We start from the raw sequence: 14,785 nt of genomic DNA, 5'->3' as shown, positions 1-14,785 counted from the left end.
AAACCTTTATATAAGAATCTTATAAACTTAATTACTTAATTAAATAAGTGCATACATTCCATTTAAAGTGCTAGTGCTTCATTTCTTAATACATTTCATAATACATATATTGATACATGTTTTAAAACGTAATTTAAAAACAATCTTATTACTCCTGCATAGTATGCTAACCTTATAAACCATTGAAACTTAAAAACCTTAAAAACATTTACTAATGTTGACTATGTTTACTATAGTTAAGCTCAAGAATATAAAAATGCCCATCATTGAGCATCCCTAACAGTAATTGAAAAACATAAAATATATATTGTATTATAATTAATATGGCATGTACAATCCTCTCATTTAAATGTGAATATTTGTGAAAGAATTCATAAACCAAGAGTGATGATAATAGTGAAATAAGTGGGTACATACCCATACCCCCTCTACCAATGCAACAGTCATCACATGTCCGAAGCCTTAATGGGGCCAACTTCATTTTACATATTATTGGCTAGAATCGGTTTCACTGATATGTGGTCATTAAGCCCTGCTGGAGTAGAGGCATTTAATTTTAGTTGCCATCTAGTCTCCAACTCTCCTAATTTTTTCCTTACATCTCCTCCCCTAGGATTAGATGAGGCTACATCTAATATAGCAAAGTGGAACAAATTGCAATTAGTACTCTCCTGCATATGCCTCCACAGGGCATTCTTGACATCTTTCTTCCGAATGCAGTAATAGTGGTCATATATCCTTTGCCTTAGGGTCCTGTCTGTCTTTCCCACATAATAGCAATGACAGGGGGAGCACATTGCTAAATAGACAACGTGGGTGGTCCTACAATTTCCTTTCTTGAAATTTATTTCTGTCCTTGTGACATTTTTTACTATGGTACTCTTCATGGTACATATATATCTACACTGATTGCATGTACCACATTTGGTTGTCCCTGTGTTACCCCTACAATTATTAGATGTTTGCATTTTTCTTTCAAGTTCCCTTTTTAGATTGTCCCCATTTCTGGATACAAACCTAGGTGTATCTCCCACTATTTCTATTATTTTCGTGTCAGTCTTTAATATGTTCCAATTCTCCCTCATAATTCTTTTGATGTTTGCTGTCCAAGGGGTATATTGCAATATACATGCTCTGGTGTACCTGACTTCCGTCCCCCTGTTGTTAACTTCTGCACTGTATGTGTGTAATAGGGGTCCTTTTCCTAACAGGGGTATATATTTTTTGCCCCATTCTTTAAGCACATAACTAGTCACATCCGTCACTAATTCTCTAGGGTAACCCCTCTGAATAAACATGTCACCTATATTCCTAAGTTCACTTATGAGGTCTTCGTGGTCGGATGTCATCCTAGCAGCCCTTATACATTGTCCTTTGATTATACTTCTTTTCTGATTGGTGGGGTGAGAGCTGCTATATTCCAAGTAGCTGTTGCTAAATGTATCTTTCCTGTATATTCTACTTTTCATCTTACCTTCATTTATTGTAATGAGAGTATCTAAATAAGCTATCTGGTAAGATTCCACTGTATAAGTGAATTTTAAATAATTATTCCTAGAATTTAGGTACCTCATAAAGTCTTCTAATTCAATTCTATTCCTCTTCCAAATCAAAAAAATGTCATCCAAAACCTGTAATAACATGAGATCGCTTGATATTTGTTGTTACCAAAATGTGCTCTTCTTCCCAGTCACTTAAATATATGTTGGAAAAATGGGGCACAAGCTGCCCCATTGCTACTCCTTTGACTTGTACATAATATTCACCTTGAACATTATATAGTTGTGTTTCAGTACAAGTTCCATGAATTCTACTGTGAGCTGGATTTTGTCCCTTGAGAATATCCCTGATTTTTCCATTGACCTTTCCAACCTAAGCAGTCCATCATCTTGTGGAATGCTTGAGAATAGATCGACCACGTCTATGGTTACTAAAAGAGCATCAGGTGTTAGCATGTCATCATTAAGTCTCCTAAAAATCCCATGAGTCTTGGATGACATGTTTGTAAGACTTGTATAAGGGTTTGAGCCATCCGTCCACTACCTTGCCTAAATTAAAAGTTTTAGCTTTATTTCCTGAAATGATCGGTCTGAAAGGGGGGTCTGTTACATTTTTGTGGATTTTGGGAATACCTACCATAGTGCTAATGATAGGTGAATCCACTTTGAGGAACTCGTATAGCTCACCACTGATTCTTTCATCTATTAAAAGGTCTTCCAGATATAAATTGATTTTGTTGTACCCAGTATTCACTTTGTTTTTTGATGATATTTCATAATTCCCAGACTTCAATAAGATTTCATTGATTTTTTTCTTGTATTCTTCCTGACCATATAATACAATTCCTCCTCCTTTGTCTGGTTTCATTACTCTTACCTTATTATTCTCTTGTAACTCCTTAAGGGCTTTGCCCTCTGAAATGGTCAGATTGTACCTGATTTTAGTATTATTAATTTTATTACTATATTTATATATATCATCAATTACCATTTTTTCATATAACCCCAGTACACTATTGAGTGGTGGGGTATATGTGCTCTTCTTTTTAAATACTGAGTTGCTAGATTTCTTATTTTTTTCTTTGTCAAATAGTACCGCTAAATTTAATTTCCTCAAGTACTTTTTGACATCTATAATACAATCCTCTACCTTAAATTTTTTTTTTTCAAACCCTTATACAAGTCTTACAAACATGTCATCCAAGACTCATGGGATTTTTTAGGGAGACTTAATGATGACATGCTAACACCTGATGCTCTTTTAGTAACCATAGACGTGGTCGATCTATTCTCAAGCATTCCACAAGATGATGGACTGCTTAGGTTGGAAAGGTCAATGGAAAAATCAGGGATGTTCTCAAGGGACGAAATCCAGCTCACAGTAGAATTCATGGAACTTGTACTGAAACACAACTATATAATGTTCGAAGGTGAATATTATGTACAAGTCAAAGGAGTAGCAATGGGGGCAGCTTGTGCCCCCATTTTTTCCAACATATATTTAAGTGACTGGGAAGAAGAGCACATTTTTGGTAACAACAAATATCAAGCGATCTCATGTTATTACAGGTTTTTGGATGACATTTTTTTGATTTGGAAGAGGAATAGAATTGAATTAGAAGACTTTATGAGATACCTAAATTCTAGGAATAATTATTTAAAATTCACTTATACAGTGGAATCTTACCAGATAGCTTATTTAGATACTCTCATTACAATAAATGAAGGTAAGATGAAAAGTAGAATATACAGGAAAGATACATTTAGCAACAGCTACTTGGAATATAGCAGCTCTCACCCCACCAATCAGAAAAGAAGTATAATCAAAGGACAATGTATAAGGGCTGCTAGGATGACATCCGACCACGAAGACCTCATAAGTGAACTTAGGAATATAGGTGACATGTTTATTCAGAGGGGTTACCCTAGAGAATTAGTGACGGATGTGACTAGTTATGTGCTTAAAGAATGGGGCAAAAAATATATACCCCTGTTAGGAAAAGGACCCCTATTACACACATACAGTGCAGAAGTTAACAACAGGGGGACGGAAGTCAGGTACACCAGAGCATGTATATTGCAATATACCCCTTGGACAGCAAACATCAAAAGAATTATGAGGGAGAATTGGAACATATTAAAGACTGACACGAAAATAATAGAAATAGTGGGGATACACCTAGGTTTGTATCCAGAAATGGGGACAATCTAAAAAGGGAACTTGAAAGAAAAATGCAAACATCTAATAATTGTAGGGGTAACACAGGGACAACCAAATGTGGTACATGCAATCAGTGTAGATATATATGTACCATGAAGAGTACCATAGTAAAAAATGTCACAAGGACAGAAATAAATTTCAAGAAAGGAAATTGTAGGACCACCCACGTTGTCTATTTAGCAATGTGCTCCACCTGTCATTGCTATTACGTGGGAAAGACAGACAGGACCCTAAGGCAAAGGATATATGACCACTATTACTGCATTCGGAAGAAAGATGTCAAGAATGCCCTGTGGAGGCATATGCAGGAGAGTACTAATTGCAATTTGTTCCACTTTGCTATATTAGATGTAGCCTCATCTAATCCTAGGGGAGGAGATGTAAGGAAAAAATTAGGAGAGTTGGAGACTAGATGGCAACTAAAATTAAATGCCTCTACTCCACCAGGGCTTAATGACCACATATCAGTGTAACCGATTCTAGCCAATAATATGTAAAATTAAGTTGGCCCCATTAAGGCTTCAGACATGTGATGACTGTTGCATTGGTAGAGGGGGTATGGGTATGTACCCACTTATTTCACTATTATCATCACTCTTGGTTTATGAATTCTTTCACAAATATTCACATTTAAATGAGAGGATTGTACATGTCATATTAATTATAATACAATATATATTTTATGTTTTTCAATTACTGTTAGGGATGCTCAATGATGGGCATTTTTATATTCTTGAGCTTAACAATAGTAAACATAGTCAACATTAGTAAATGTTTTTAAGGTTTTTAAGTTTCAATGGTTTATAAGGTTAGCATACTATGCAGGAGTAATAAGATTGTTTTTAAATTACGTTTTAAAACATGTATCAATATATGCATTATGAAATGTATTAAGAAATGAAGCACTAGCACTTTAAATGGAATGTATGCACTTATTTAATTAAGTAATTAAGTTTATAAGATTCTTATATAAAGATTTCCCTAAGGGCAGTTCATTGTTCTGATGAAATCTACATTTGTTTAGATGAAAGCGCTCAACCAAATTAAATAAAGAAGAATTACTTATTCATTTGCATTCTACTTCTGTGTTTGCATCTTGAATCCACCACAGAGAAACAGCTATTTGGTCTGTGTATTACATTTTGGTGGACTGTTTCTCATTTTGGTTTTTTTACTAGTTGTTCAGCGGTGATGGATTCAATGGATGAACTGCCATCCATTTTTTCGCCCAGGAGGGACGAAATCAGAAGTCTTCAGTCGGAGATGGTAATCATGAGGGGTGAGCTAACCCGGCTCATCGAACTTATAAGCCAGCCGTTGCAGAGTTCCAAAGAGAACGGGTGGATGACATCATCCAGAGCGCCAACCGCGACTGGAAACCTCAACTCCATTCCTAATGGGCAAGGCAAAAGAGACGAAAGCGAAAGGAGGACCTCTTATAGATCTAAACCCGGAGATGTATCCAACGTGGCAGGGGCTAGACGGGATTGTGGATCGGAGGCAGATTATTCGTTTTTCGGGGCCAAACCGAAAAGAATGCCGCCCAAAAAGACATACACCATAACCGGCAATGTACACCATTCAGGTACCAATTTAAATGTTATCACCAACAAAAAAAGGCACGATGCCTAAAGACTTTAGTTACAAAGAAATTATAGAACACAATTTTGACTTTAGAGGGCTTGGTAACATGGACAGAACAGACGCCCAGGTCAGAGGGAGATGTGCTAATTCCTCTACTGACAGAAATTTAAAGGACTTGATGTTTGAGTTTGGTGATAAACTCAAAAAATGTAAAAGTTTACAACTTGAAAATAGTTATTTGATGAATTGCATTGATACCTGTGTGGTTCCTATGGGACTTCGCTTTTTCAAGTTCCCTATGGGCATTGATTTGGATGTAGAAACTAAAAATGAATGTACTAAACTATTTGACAGTTTTGGTATTGCATTTATGAGGTTTATAATTCAATGCAACGATAAAAAGATTTGTATATTAATGAATGAACTGGACAAATTGAATGATACAATTACTAACGACGTATTATATGAAGAATATGAATATTGTATTAATTCCCAATATAAGTGGGTTAATAAACAGATGGAAATGCAGTTTGAAAGAAAGTGTAAAAAATACCAAAGGGATTTAGAACAGTATAGTAGTGAACAAGCATATAGGTGGGATAGAAAAGATAGAAAAAAAGACCGAGTCTATTCTAGAAAAGAGACAGGTAGAAAAGGAAGTACATACACCCATTACGATTACCAACAAAGGGATAATAAACACATAGGGAGAGCAAACACTAATTTAGGAAATAATGTTGACAACGTTTTTGAAGTTAATGATTTTTTAGAAGAAAGGAGAGGGATGAACAGGGGAGTCAGAGGAACAAATCAGGCAAGAAGGACAGAATTCTATCACCCACCTCCTAGGAGGGTAATGGGGGAGGGCCACACCAGGTAGGAACACACCAGGTAGGACCTGACCTCACCAAAGGGGATCTTGTAAAAATCAATAATATTATTAGTGTATATGACCAATTTTACATATACAATTTTACAGGAATGGAAGTAAAAAAAGAACACTTCACTTTATTTTGTAAAGGAATGAAATATGTGCCTGTTAAAAAATTTAAGGTAGAGGATTGTATTATAGATGTCAAAAAGTACTTGAGGAAATTAAATTTAGCGGTACTATTTGACAAAGAAAAAAATAAGAAATCTAGCAACTCAGTATTTAAAAAGAAGAGCACATATACCCCACCACTCAATAGTGTACTGGGGTTATATGAAAAAATGGTAATTGATGATATATATAAATATAGTAATAAAATTAATAATACTAAAATCAGGTACAATCTGACCATTTCAGAGGGCAAAGCCCTTAAGGAGTTACAAGAGAATAATAAGGTAAGAGTAATGAAACCAGACAAAGGAGGAGGAATTGTATTATATGGTCAGGAAGAATACAAGAAAAAAATCAATGAAATCTTATTGAAGTCTGGGAATTATGAAATATCATCAAAAAACGAAGTGAATACTGGGTACAACAAAATCAATTTATATCTGGAAGACCTTTTAATAGATGAAAGAATCAGTGGTGAGCTATACGAGTTCCTCAAAGTGGATTCACCTATCATTAGCACTATGGTAGGTATTCCCAAAATCCACAAAAATGTAACAGACCCCCCTTTCAGACCGATCATTTCAGGAAATAAAGCTAAAACTTTTAATTTAGGCAAGGTAGTGGACGGATGGCTCAAACCCTTATACAAGTCTTACAAACATGTCATCCAAGACTCATGGGATTTTTTAGGGAGACTTAATGATGACATGCTAACACCTGATGCTCTTTTAGTAACCATAGACGTGGTCGATCTATTCTCAAGCATTCCACAAGATGATGGACTGCTTAGGTTGGAAAGGTCAATGGAAAAATCAGGGATGTTCTCAAGGGACAAAATCCAGCTCACAGTAGAATTCATGGAACTTGTACTGAAACACAACTATATAATGTTCGAAGGTGAATATTATGTACAAGTCAAAGGAGTAGCAATGGGGGCAGCTTGTGCCCCCATTTTTTCCAACATATATTTAAGTGACTGGGAAGAAGAGCACATTTTTGGTAACAACAAATATCAAGCGATCTCATGTTATTACAGGTTTTTGGATGACATTTTTTTGATTTGGAAGAGGAATAGAATTGAATTAGAAGACTTTATGAGGTACCTAAATTCTAGGAATAATTATTTAAAATTCACTTATACAGTGGAATCTTACCAGATAGCTTATTTAGATACTCTCATTACAATAAATGAAGGTAAGATGAAAAGTAGAATATACAGGAAAGATACATTTAGCAACAGCTACTTGGAATATAGCAGCTCTCACCCCACCAATCAGAAAAGAAGTATAATCAAAGGACAATGTATAAGGGCTGCTAGGATGACATCCGACCACGAAGACCTCATAAGTGAACTTAGGAATATAGGTGACATGTTTATTCAGAGGGGTTACCCTAGAGAATTAGTGACGGATGTGACTAGTTATGTGCTTAAAGAATGGGGCAAAAAATATATACCCCTGTTAGGAAAAGGACCCCTATTACACACATACAGTGCAGAAGTTAACAACAGGGGGACGGAAGTCAGGTACACCAGAGCATGTATATTGCAATATACCCCTTGGACAGCAAACATCAAAAGAATTATGAGGGAGAATTGGAACATATTAAAGACTGACACGAAAATAATAGAAATAGTGGGAGATACACCTAGGTTTGTATCCAGAAATGGGGACAATCTAAAAAGGGAACTTGAAAGAAAAATGCAAACATCTAATAATTGTAGGGGTAACACAGGGACAACCAAATGTGGTACATGCAATCAGTGTAGATATATATGTACCATGAAGAGTACCATAGTAAAAAATGTCACAAGGACAGAAATAAATTTCAAGAAAGGAAATTGTAGGACCACCCACGTTGTCTATTTAGCAATGTGCTCCACCTGTCATTGCTATTACGTGGGAAAGACAGACAGGACCCTAAGGCAAAGGATATATGACCACTATTACTGCATTCGGAAGAAAGATGTCAAGAATGCCCTGTGGAGGCATATGCAGGAGAGTACTAATTGCAATTTGTTCCACTTTGCTATATTAGATGTAGCCTCATCTAATCCTAGGGGAGGAGATGTAAGGAAAAAATTAGGAGAGTTGGAGACTAGATGGCAACTAAAATTAAATGCCTCTACTCCACCAGGGCTTAATGACCACATATCAGTGTAACCGATTCTAGCCAATAATATGTAAAATGAAGTTGGCCCCATTAAGGCTTCGGACATGTGATGACTGTTGCATTGGTAGAGGGGGTATGGGTATGTACCCACTTATTTCACTATTATCATCACTCTTGGTTTATGAATTCTTTCACAAATATTCACATTTAAATGAGAGGATTGCACATGTCATATTAATTATAATACAATATATATTTTATGTTTTTCAATTACTGTTAGGGATGCTCAATGATGGGCATTTTTATATTCTTGAGCTTAACAATAGTAAACATAGTCAACATTAGTAAATGTTTTTAAGGTTTTTAAGTTTCAATGGTTTATAAGGTTAGCATACTATGCAGGAGTAATAAGAGTGTTTTTAAATTACGTTTTAAAACATGTATCAATATATGTATTGTGAAATGTATTAAGAAATGAAGCACTAGCACTTTAAATGGAATGTATGCACTTATTTAATTAAGTAATTAAGTTTATAAGATTCTTATATAAAGGTTTCCCTAAGGGCAGTTCATTGTTCTGATGAAATCTACATTTGTTTAGATGAAAGCGCTCAACCAAATTAAATAAAGAAGAATTACTTATTCATTTGCATTCTACTTCTGTGTTTTGCATCTTGAATCCACCACAGAGAAACAGCTATTTGGTCTGTGTATTACATAAATATACTTATTACCAGTGTATTTTCTTTTCCATTTATCTATATCAGACCTTATATAAATTTAATGAAGATCCATATACTACTGGATTCAGTAAACTTAAACACCCTTCCTCCTTTTCCATATATAACACCCATCTTTTTTGGAATTAATCTAGACTTTAGATACAATGAAATATAATTCCAATAAATTGTTTCTCCAATTCTCTTGGTATTATATATACACTAGCTATATTTTATCATTTTCCCATCAAAATTGTGTTTATCAAATGTACTTTTTTATTAAAATACAATCTATACATATCCCACATTATATTAAGTCATTTTAAATCTCTCAATTTTTCCCATTGTTCCTTCAATATGTCATATTCTCCAAAGACAATTCCTAATACTGATATATTTTTCTTTTCAATCATATTCCTTTCAATTCCTTCTCATTTCCAAAACCTTTATATTTTTCCTTATTCATTTTAATCCAATTTCTAGCAATCTGTCATTCACATTTATAATCACCATTTTTATTTCATCTCTATTGTTAGCTGTTAGTATTATATTATCAGCATGAGTCATAACAATAGGATATATCACCTTCATTGCCTATACATATTTATTTTTTATCACTTCTTCATTTATTCCTTTCGTCACAGTATTCATTACCATCACAAACAAAATACTACTCATTGGACACCCTTGTTTGATACATCTAGTCATCTTTATTTCTTCACTTAACCAACCATTTACTAAAACCCTAGAAGACTAGTAAGCACTAGTAGAGTGCTGAAGATAGAGGGTTTAAATATTTTTAAGTGTCTTTAAGGTGCAATATGAAATGTTATCCCTGGTGTATAGTGTTGTACTGCCCCTCCTCTTTCTTGCTGTAAAAACATTATTTTTTTATTTATTAAGTATCACTAAGACATGAAATAAAGAGTTCTCCCTAGCGCCTAGTGTTTTCCTGCCCCACATATTTCGTGCTGCAAATTTTATTTTATATTAATGCCTCTAGGTAATGATATAAAGAGTTATCCTGGTGTCTAGTGTTTCCCCACTCCATGTGTTTTGAGTTGCAAAATCTTGTTATGTATTATTTGTTTATTAAATGCCTTTAAGGCACAATATAATGAGGTATCCCTAATGTCTAGTGCCCCCAGACAATATTGCAGGATTTTGCTTGTTAGTCTAGGGGAGACTGAAGGTATGACAATCCCTCCTCACACACACACACACACACACACACACACACACTTTTCTTTTCATATGAAGATTACTTAGACATGCCCCAAACAGTATCTGTATCATTGCATTTCTTTGTTTCTTGGTGCACTCTGTGGAAGGGCTGCTTCTGAATCAGAAATAGATATTGTGAGGTGTACATCAGGCATATACCTTACAACAACCTTTATGAATCCAGTCCTGTATCTTCCCAGATTTTCAAAATGCTAAAGAGGAGCTGTTTTAAATGTGTTGTGTTTTTTATTTAGTGGGCTCAGATGTAAATTTTCATTATAATAAATGTTTAAAATTTTATCAGGCTACTGCAAGAAATTACTAGGCTACATTTCAAAATAGCCATTATAGAATAGGCAATGATTGAATACACTGTCCATCATAGAAAATATGACAGAAGACAGTTCATTTCAGAAAATGTAATGACTGAAGACATTGCCCATTATAGAATATGCAGTGACCGAAGGCACTGATTTAAATAAGGACATTTAATTGAATCACAAAGGAACAAAACACTGATCAAATGCAGATACATACTATTATTTCTTTATCTAGCCCCAGTCTGTGATCTATTTAAATGTATCTGTTACACACACATCAACATATATGATATCTACGTATAGACTACAGCTGGACATGCCCTTGTACCTCAAACTTGTGATAACCATTTCTGTAACATTTACTGTATGCAATATGCAATCAAGTAAACTCACTGATTGTCTTATTTTAGTTGGCTGCACTATGTAAGTTACATGCACATCAAACATGTTGCCTCTGTAATCACACTTGAATGAACTGTACTATGGAGATACAGACACATTCTTAGCAATGCATAGTATTCAAAATTCACATACTCTTAAGCACAGGCATGAAAAATGCACAGCAATCAAAGCATGCAAAGGCTCTAGCTAAGCATCCAAGAAGTTCCAAAGTCAATTATCATATGCCAAAATCAGTACAAAATGACAGTTTAAAACAGTGTGTTAGCTGCTAGTATCCTCCCACAGACAAGAACATGCACACAAATTCACACACACACACACACACACACACACACACACACAAACACACACACACACACACACACACACACACACACACACACACACACACACACACACACACACACACACACACACACACACTTTTCTTTTCATATGAAGATTACTTAGACATGCCCCATACAGTATCTGTATCATTGCATTTCTTTGTGTACAATGACAACTTGGTTTTACAGGGAAAATTTGCTTTCATCAAAGCAGGATTTATCATGCGGTATAGTTTTCAAAACATGATTACAAGTAAAAAGGTGAACAATGAAACATTAGCTAAGCATGTTATTGTTTCATGTGTAGACCACAATAAAGAATAACCTACTTCAGGCATGCTCAAGTATTGTATAAGGGACTGCCAGAAAGAGCTTTCAGTTTTGCAGCAGCATAAACAGTACAAAAACAAATTCACCATGGAAACAAGAAAGAATGAAACAAAGAGTACAACCTACCTGACTTTCCAACACCAGCTTGGCCAAACACAGCAAGCTTCACATCTGCACTTTTAGCCATGGCACAAAGGTAGAGATAAAGCTGACCTCAGATTTTTCACTAGTGACAATGCAGTAAAATAGCCCAGCTCCTGTTTCCAGCTTCACCATGTCACAGTGCCTTTAAAATGATTCCACCGTGTTCTAAAATCAGAAAGCAAAATTCCAGTCAGTGTAGGAAGCAAACTTAAGCTCCCGAAGAAACAACAGCTTAATTTCAAGGCTACCTGTTAGAAGTTACACAGGCTATATTTGTAACTTCACAAATAGCCCTGCAGAGGTAAATAGCTGAATACATGGAGAAAAGGATTTTCCACGGTGAAGAATAAGGGAAAAAGCATCTTAATAGTTTTGTCAGGAGTCTTTGCTTAAATCATCTCCAGGATAAAAAAAAAAAAAAAGAAAGAAAGAAAAAGAAAACTGAAGGTATTCTGGCAAAAAGTATGAAATGCAGCAGAATAAATGATGCAGGCTGTTAATAAGAACAATACATACTGCAGAAAGATGTGGAGTTATTAAAAATCATGGGCTACATTCAGTAACATCAAGGATTAAAACAAACACCAATGTGAACAGGTCCATGATTCAAGTTTTAATACATCTGAAAAACACTGAGCACTTTCGTTCCATAAATAAAGAACTTCAACAGAGGAAAGATACATCCTATTTAGTCAAGTAATCACCAATAAAATAAAGAATACATCCATAATGAATACATTCAATAATTACAAATATATAGTTAAAGCGCCCACACCTCTTAAACAGCCTTCTCAGATATAAATTTAAGTCTAATACAGGCTGTCTACCAATAACACAATATTTAAAAAAAAAAAAAAAAGATTGCTAATGCACTATATAAACATACTTTGGACTGTATTAATTACAAGAAATTTTCACTTTTTATAGTGGATTATCTGCAACACAATCCTGGAGGAGGTGATGTTAACACTTTATTGGAGTTTCAAGAACTGTGTTAGCAGCTGAGACTCAGTTTAGCAGACTATCCCAGTTTAAATGATATAATATCAATTAGTATTGTACTTAAAATGAAAGCTTCTGATTTGTGACAATATTTCTTTAGGTAGCTGTTTAAAGATTTTTACATTTTCCATACACAATATATATATACTTTTTATTATTTTTTGGTATGTAGCCTGTATTGGACTTAAATTTATGTTTGACAAGGCTGTTTAAGAGGTGTGGTCACTTTAACTATATATCAGTAATTATTGAATTTATTCATTGTGCATGTATTCTTTATTTTATTATTGATTGTTTAAATAGGGTATATGTTGTTTAGTAGCCTCACTCTGATGAAGTTCTTCAATCTTGGAACAAAAGAGCTCAGTGTTTTTTGGATGTATTAAACCTGAATCATGGAATTGTTTGCCTTGGTGTTTGTTTTATACTGTGGACATCAAGGCTTACCAGAATTCCAACAACTACACCTGCATTAAGGGTATTCATTACTTACTACACAATGAGGTTTCTACAAATCCAGCCATATTTGGATTGGCAGGCTGACAGAAATCCTTATCTGAAAAAGACCATCTTAAAATGGGTCAATACAGAAACATGGTCTGTCAGCCACATACTGACATAACAAAGGAGAGGATTTTAAATACAAACAAAAGCCACAAATAATTGTCACAAGGGGAAGACATCTAAACTCAGTCTGCTCTACTCATTAGAGTTACTTAACAGGCAAAATTCTTGAACAGATGTTAGAAGATCTGAAGCTATTCTATATTCATAGTGTCCTAACCTTCCCAGTGACCTTAGTTTTTGTGTAAAAAGGACTTAAGATGGTGAGTGAAATGCAGGAATGGGTGACAAAATGTATAATTCAGAAACAAAAGGTGACAGGGCTCTGTCAGGTGGACTTTGTCCCAGAAGTCAGCAAATTGCAAATTTAGAGGGAGAAGAGCAGAAAAGGAGGCCAAGCAACCATCAGTCCTTCTCTATGCAAACAACAGCCAATAAAATGGAGTTCAGAGGTATAATTAAAGAAAACGACATCCAATCATGAAGTGGAAAGTATGAGAAATTGGAGAAAAGGGGAATGAGCAATGTAATCATGGGAAGCTAGCAACTTGGTTATAACCATACTGAACTCATAATTTATCAAGCAATATGTATCCAAATTGCTATCAACAATGTATTGCAATCATATCCTTACACAGTTTACATGCTGACATTTTTCAAACATGATTTAACACTTCAAAGTATTGGCTTTTTTACAACCAATAAACCTACATGCGACTCAATGCTCTTTTCTTTGTACCATGTTCAGTTCCCATAAATATTACCTTCTTCCCCTTCAGTCTGATCACCATATCTCTCAACTGTCCAGATTTTCACAGAATGTCCAGATTTTTGGCTCATATTTTTGGTCTGTTTCTCATAAAATGTGTGGTTTTCTAGCAAATCACTGGGATGATCTGTGGAATGAAGTCACTAAATAGTGATATACATTTGAGTTTCAGACTTCAAACCCTTCAGAAAATGTATACCATAAAACCATATTACTCTAGCAGCTTTCTAAGGCTATAAGACTAATATTTAAAAAAAAGTCACTATTTTTTGGCCTTTATCCCCCCCGGTTTTTCAGGCTTTGTCCAGATTTTTTGCACTAAGAGGTTGAGAGGTATGCTGGTCACCCATTTGAAAGTCCAAACCTTAGGTATCTCCAGCAGGATATCGTTGAAAACAGCAGAAATATCACAAACAACCAGAGCAAGCAGGTCAAATAGAATATAATAGCATTAAACATTATAAATGAATAAAATGAGAAATGACAAATTTTCATACTTAGTTCTTCATCAGGGTGAAACAGACACA

At 34.9% G+C, this 14,785-nt stretch overlaps 1 protein-coding gene across 1 annotated transcript in view; it reads right to left on the bottom strand.

Annotated features, from left to right (window-relative positions):
* RERG (RAS like estrogen regulated growth inhibitor) overlaps positions 1–14,785 on the bottom strand; it is an 865,035-nt gene that overhangs the window by 745,687 nt on the left and 104,563 nt on the right. Inside the window, exon 2 of the mRNA XM_044088443.1 lies at positions 11,906–12,088. Within this exon, the coding sequence (XP_043944378.1) occupies positions 11,906–11,966 (61 nt within the window). The 5' untranslated portion in view covers positions 11,967–12,088. The remainder of the gene's footprint in view (positions 1–11,905; positions 12,089–14,785) is intronic.

The sequence above is a fragment of the Protopterus annectens genome, chromosome 11.part0 (assembly GCF_019279795.1).
Source record: "Protopterus annectens isolate FY-2018-M chromosome 11.part0, PAN1.0, whole genome shotgun sequence".
Classification (NCBI taxonomy): Eukaryota; Metazoa; Chordata; order Ceratodontiformes; family Protopteridae; genus Protopterus; species Protopterus annectens.
This window is presented reverse-complemented; position numbering and strand designations above follow the sequence as displayed.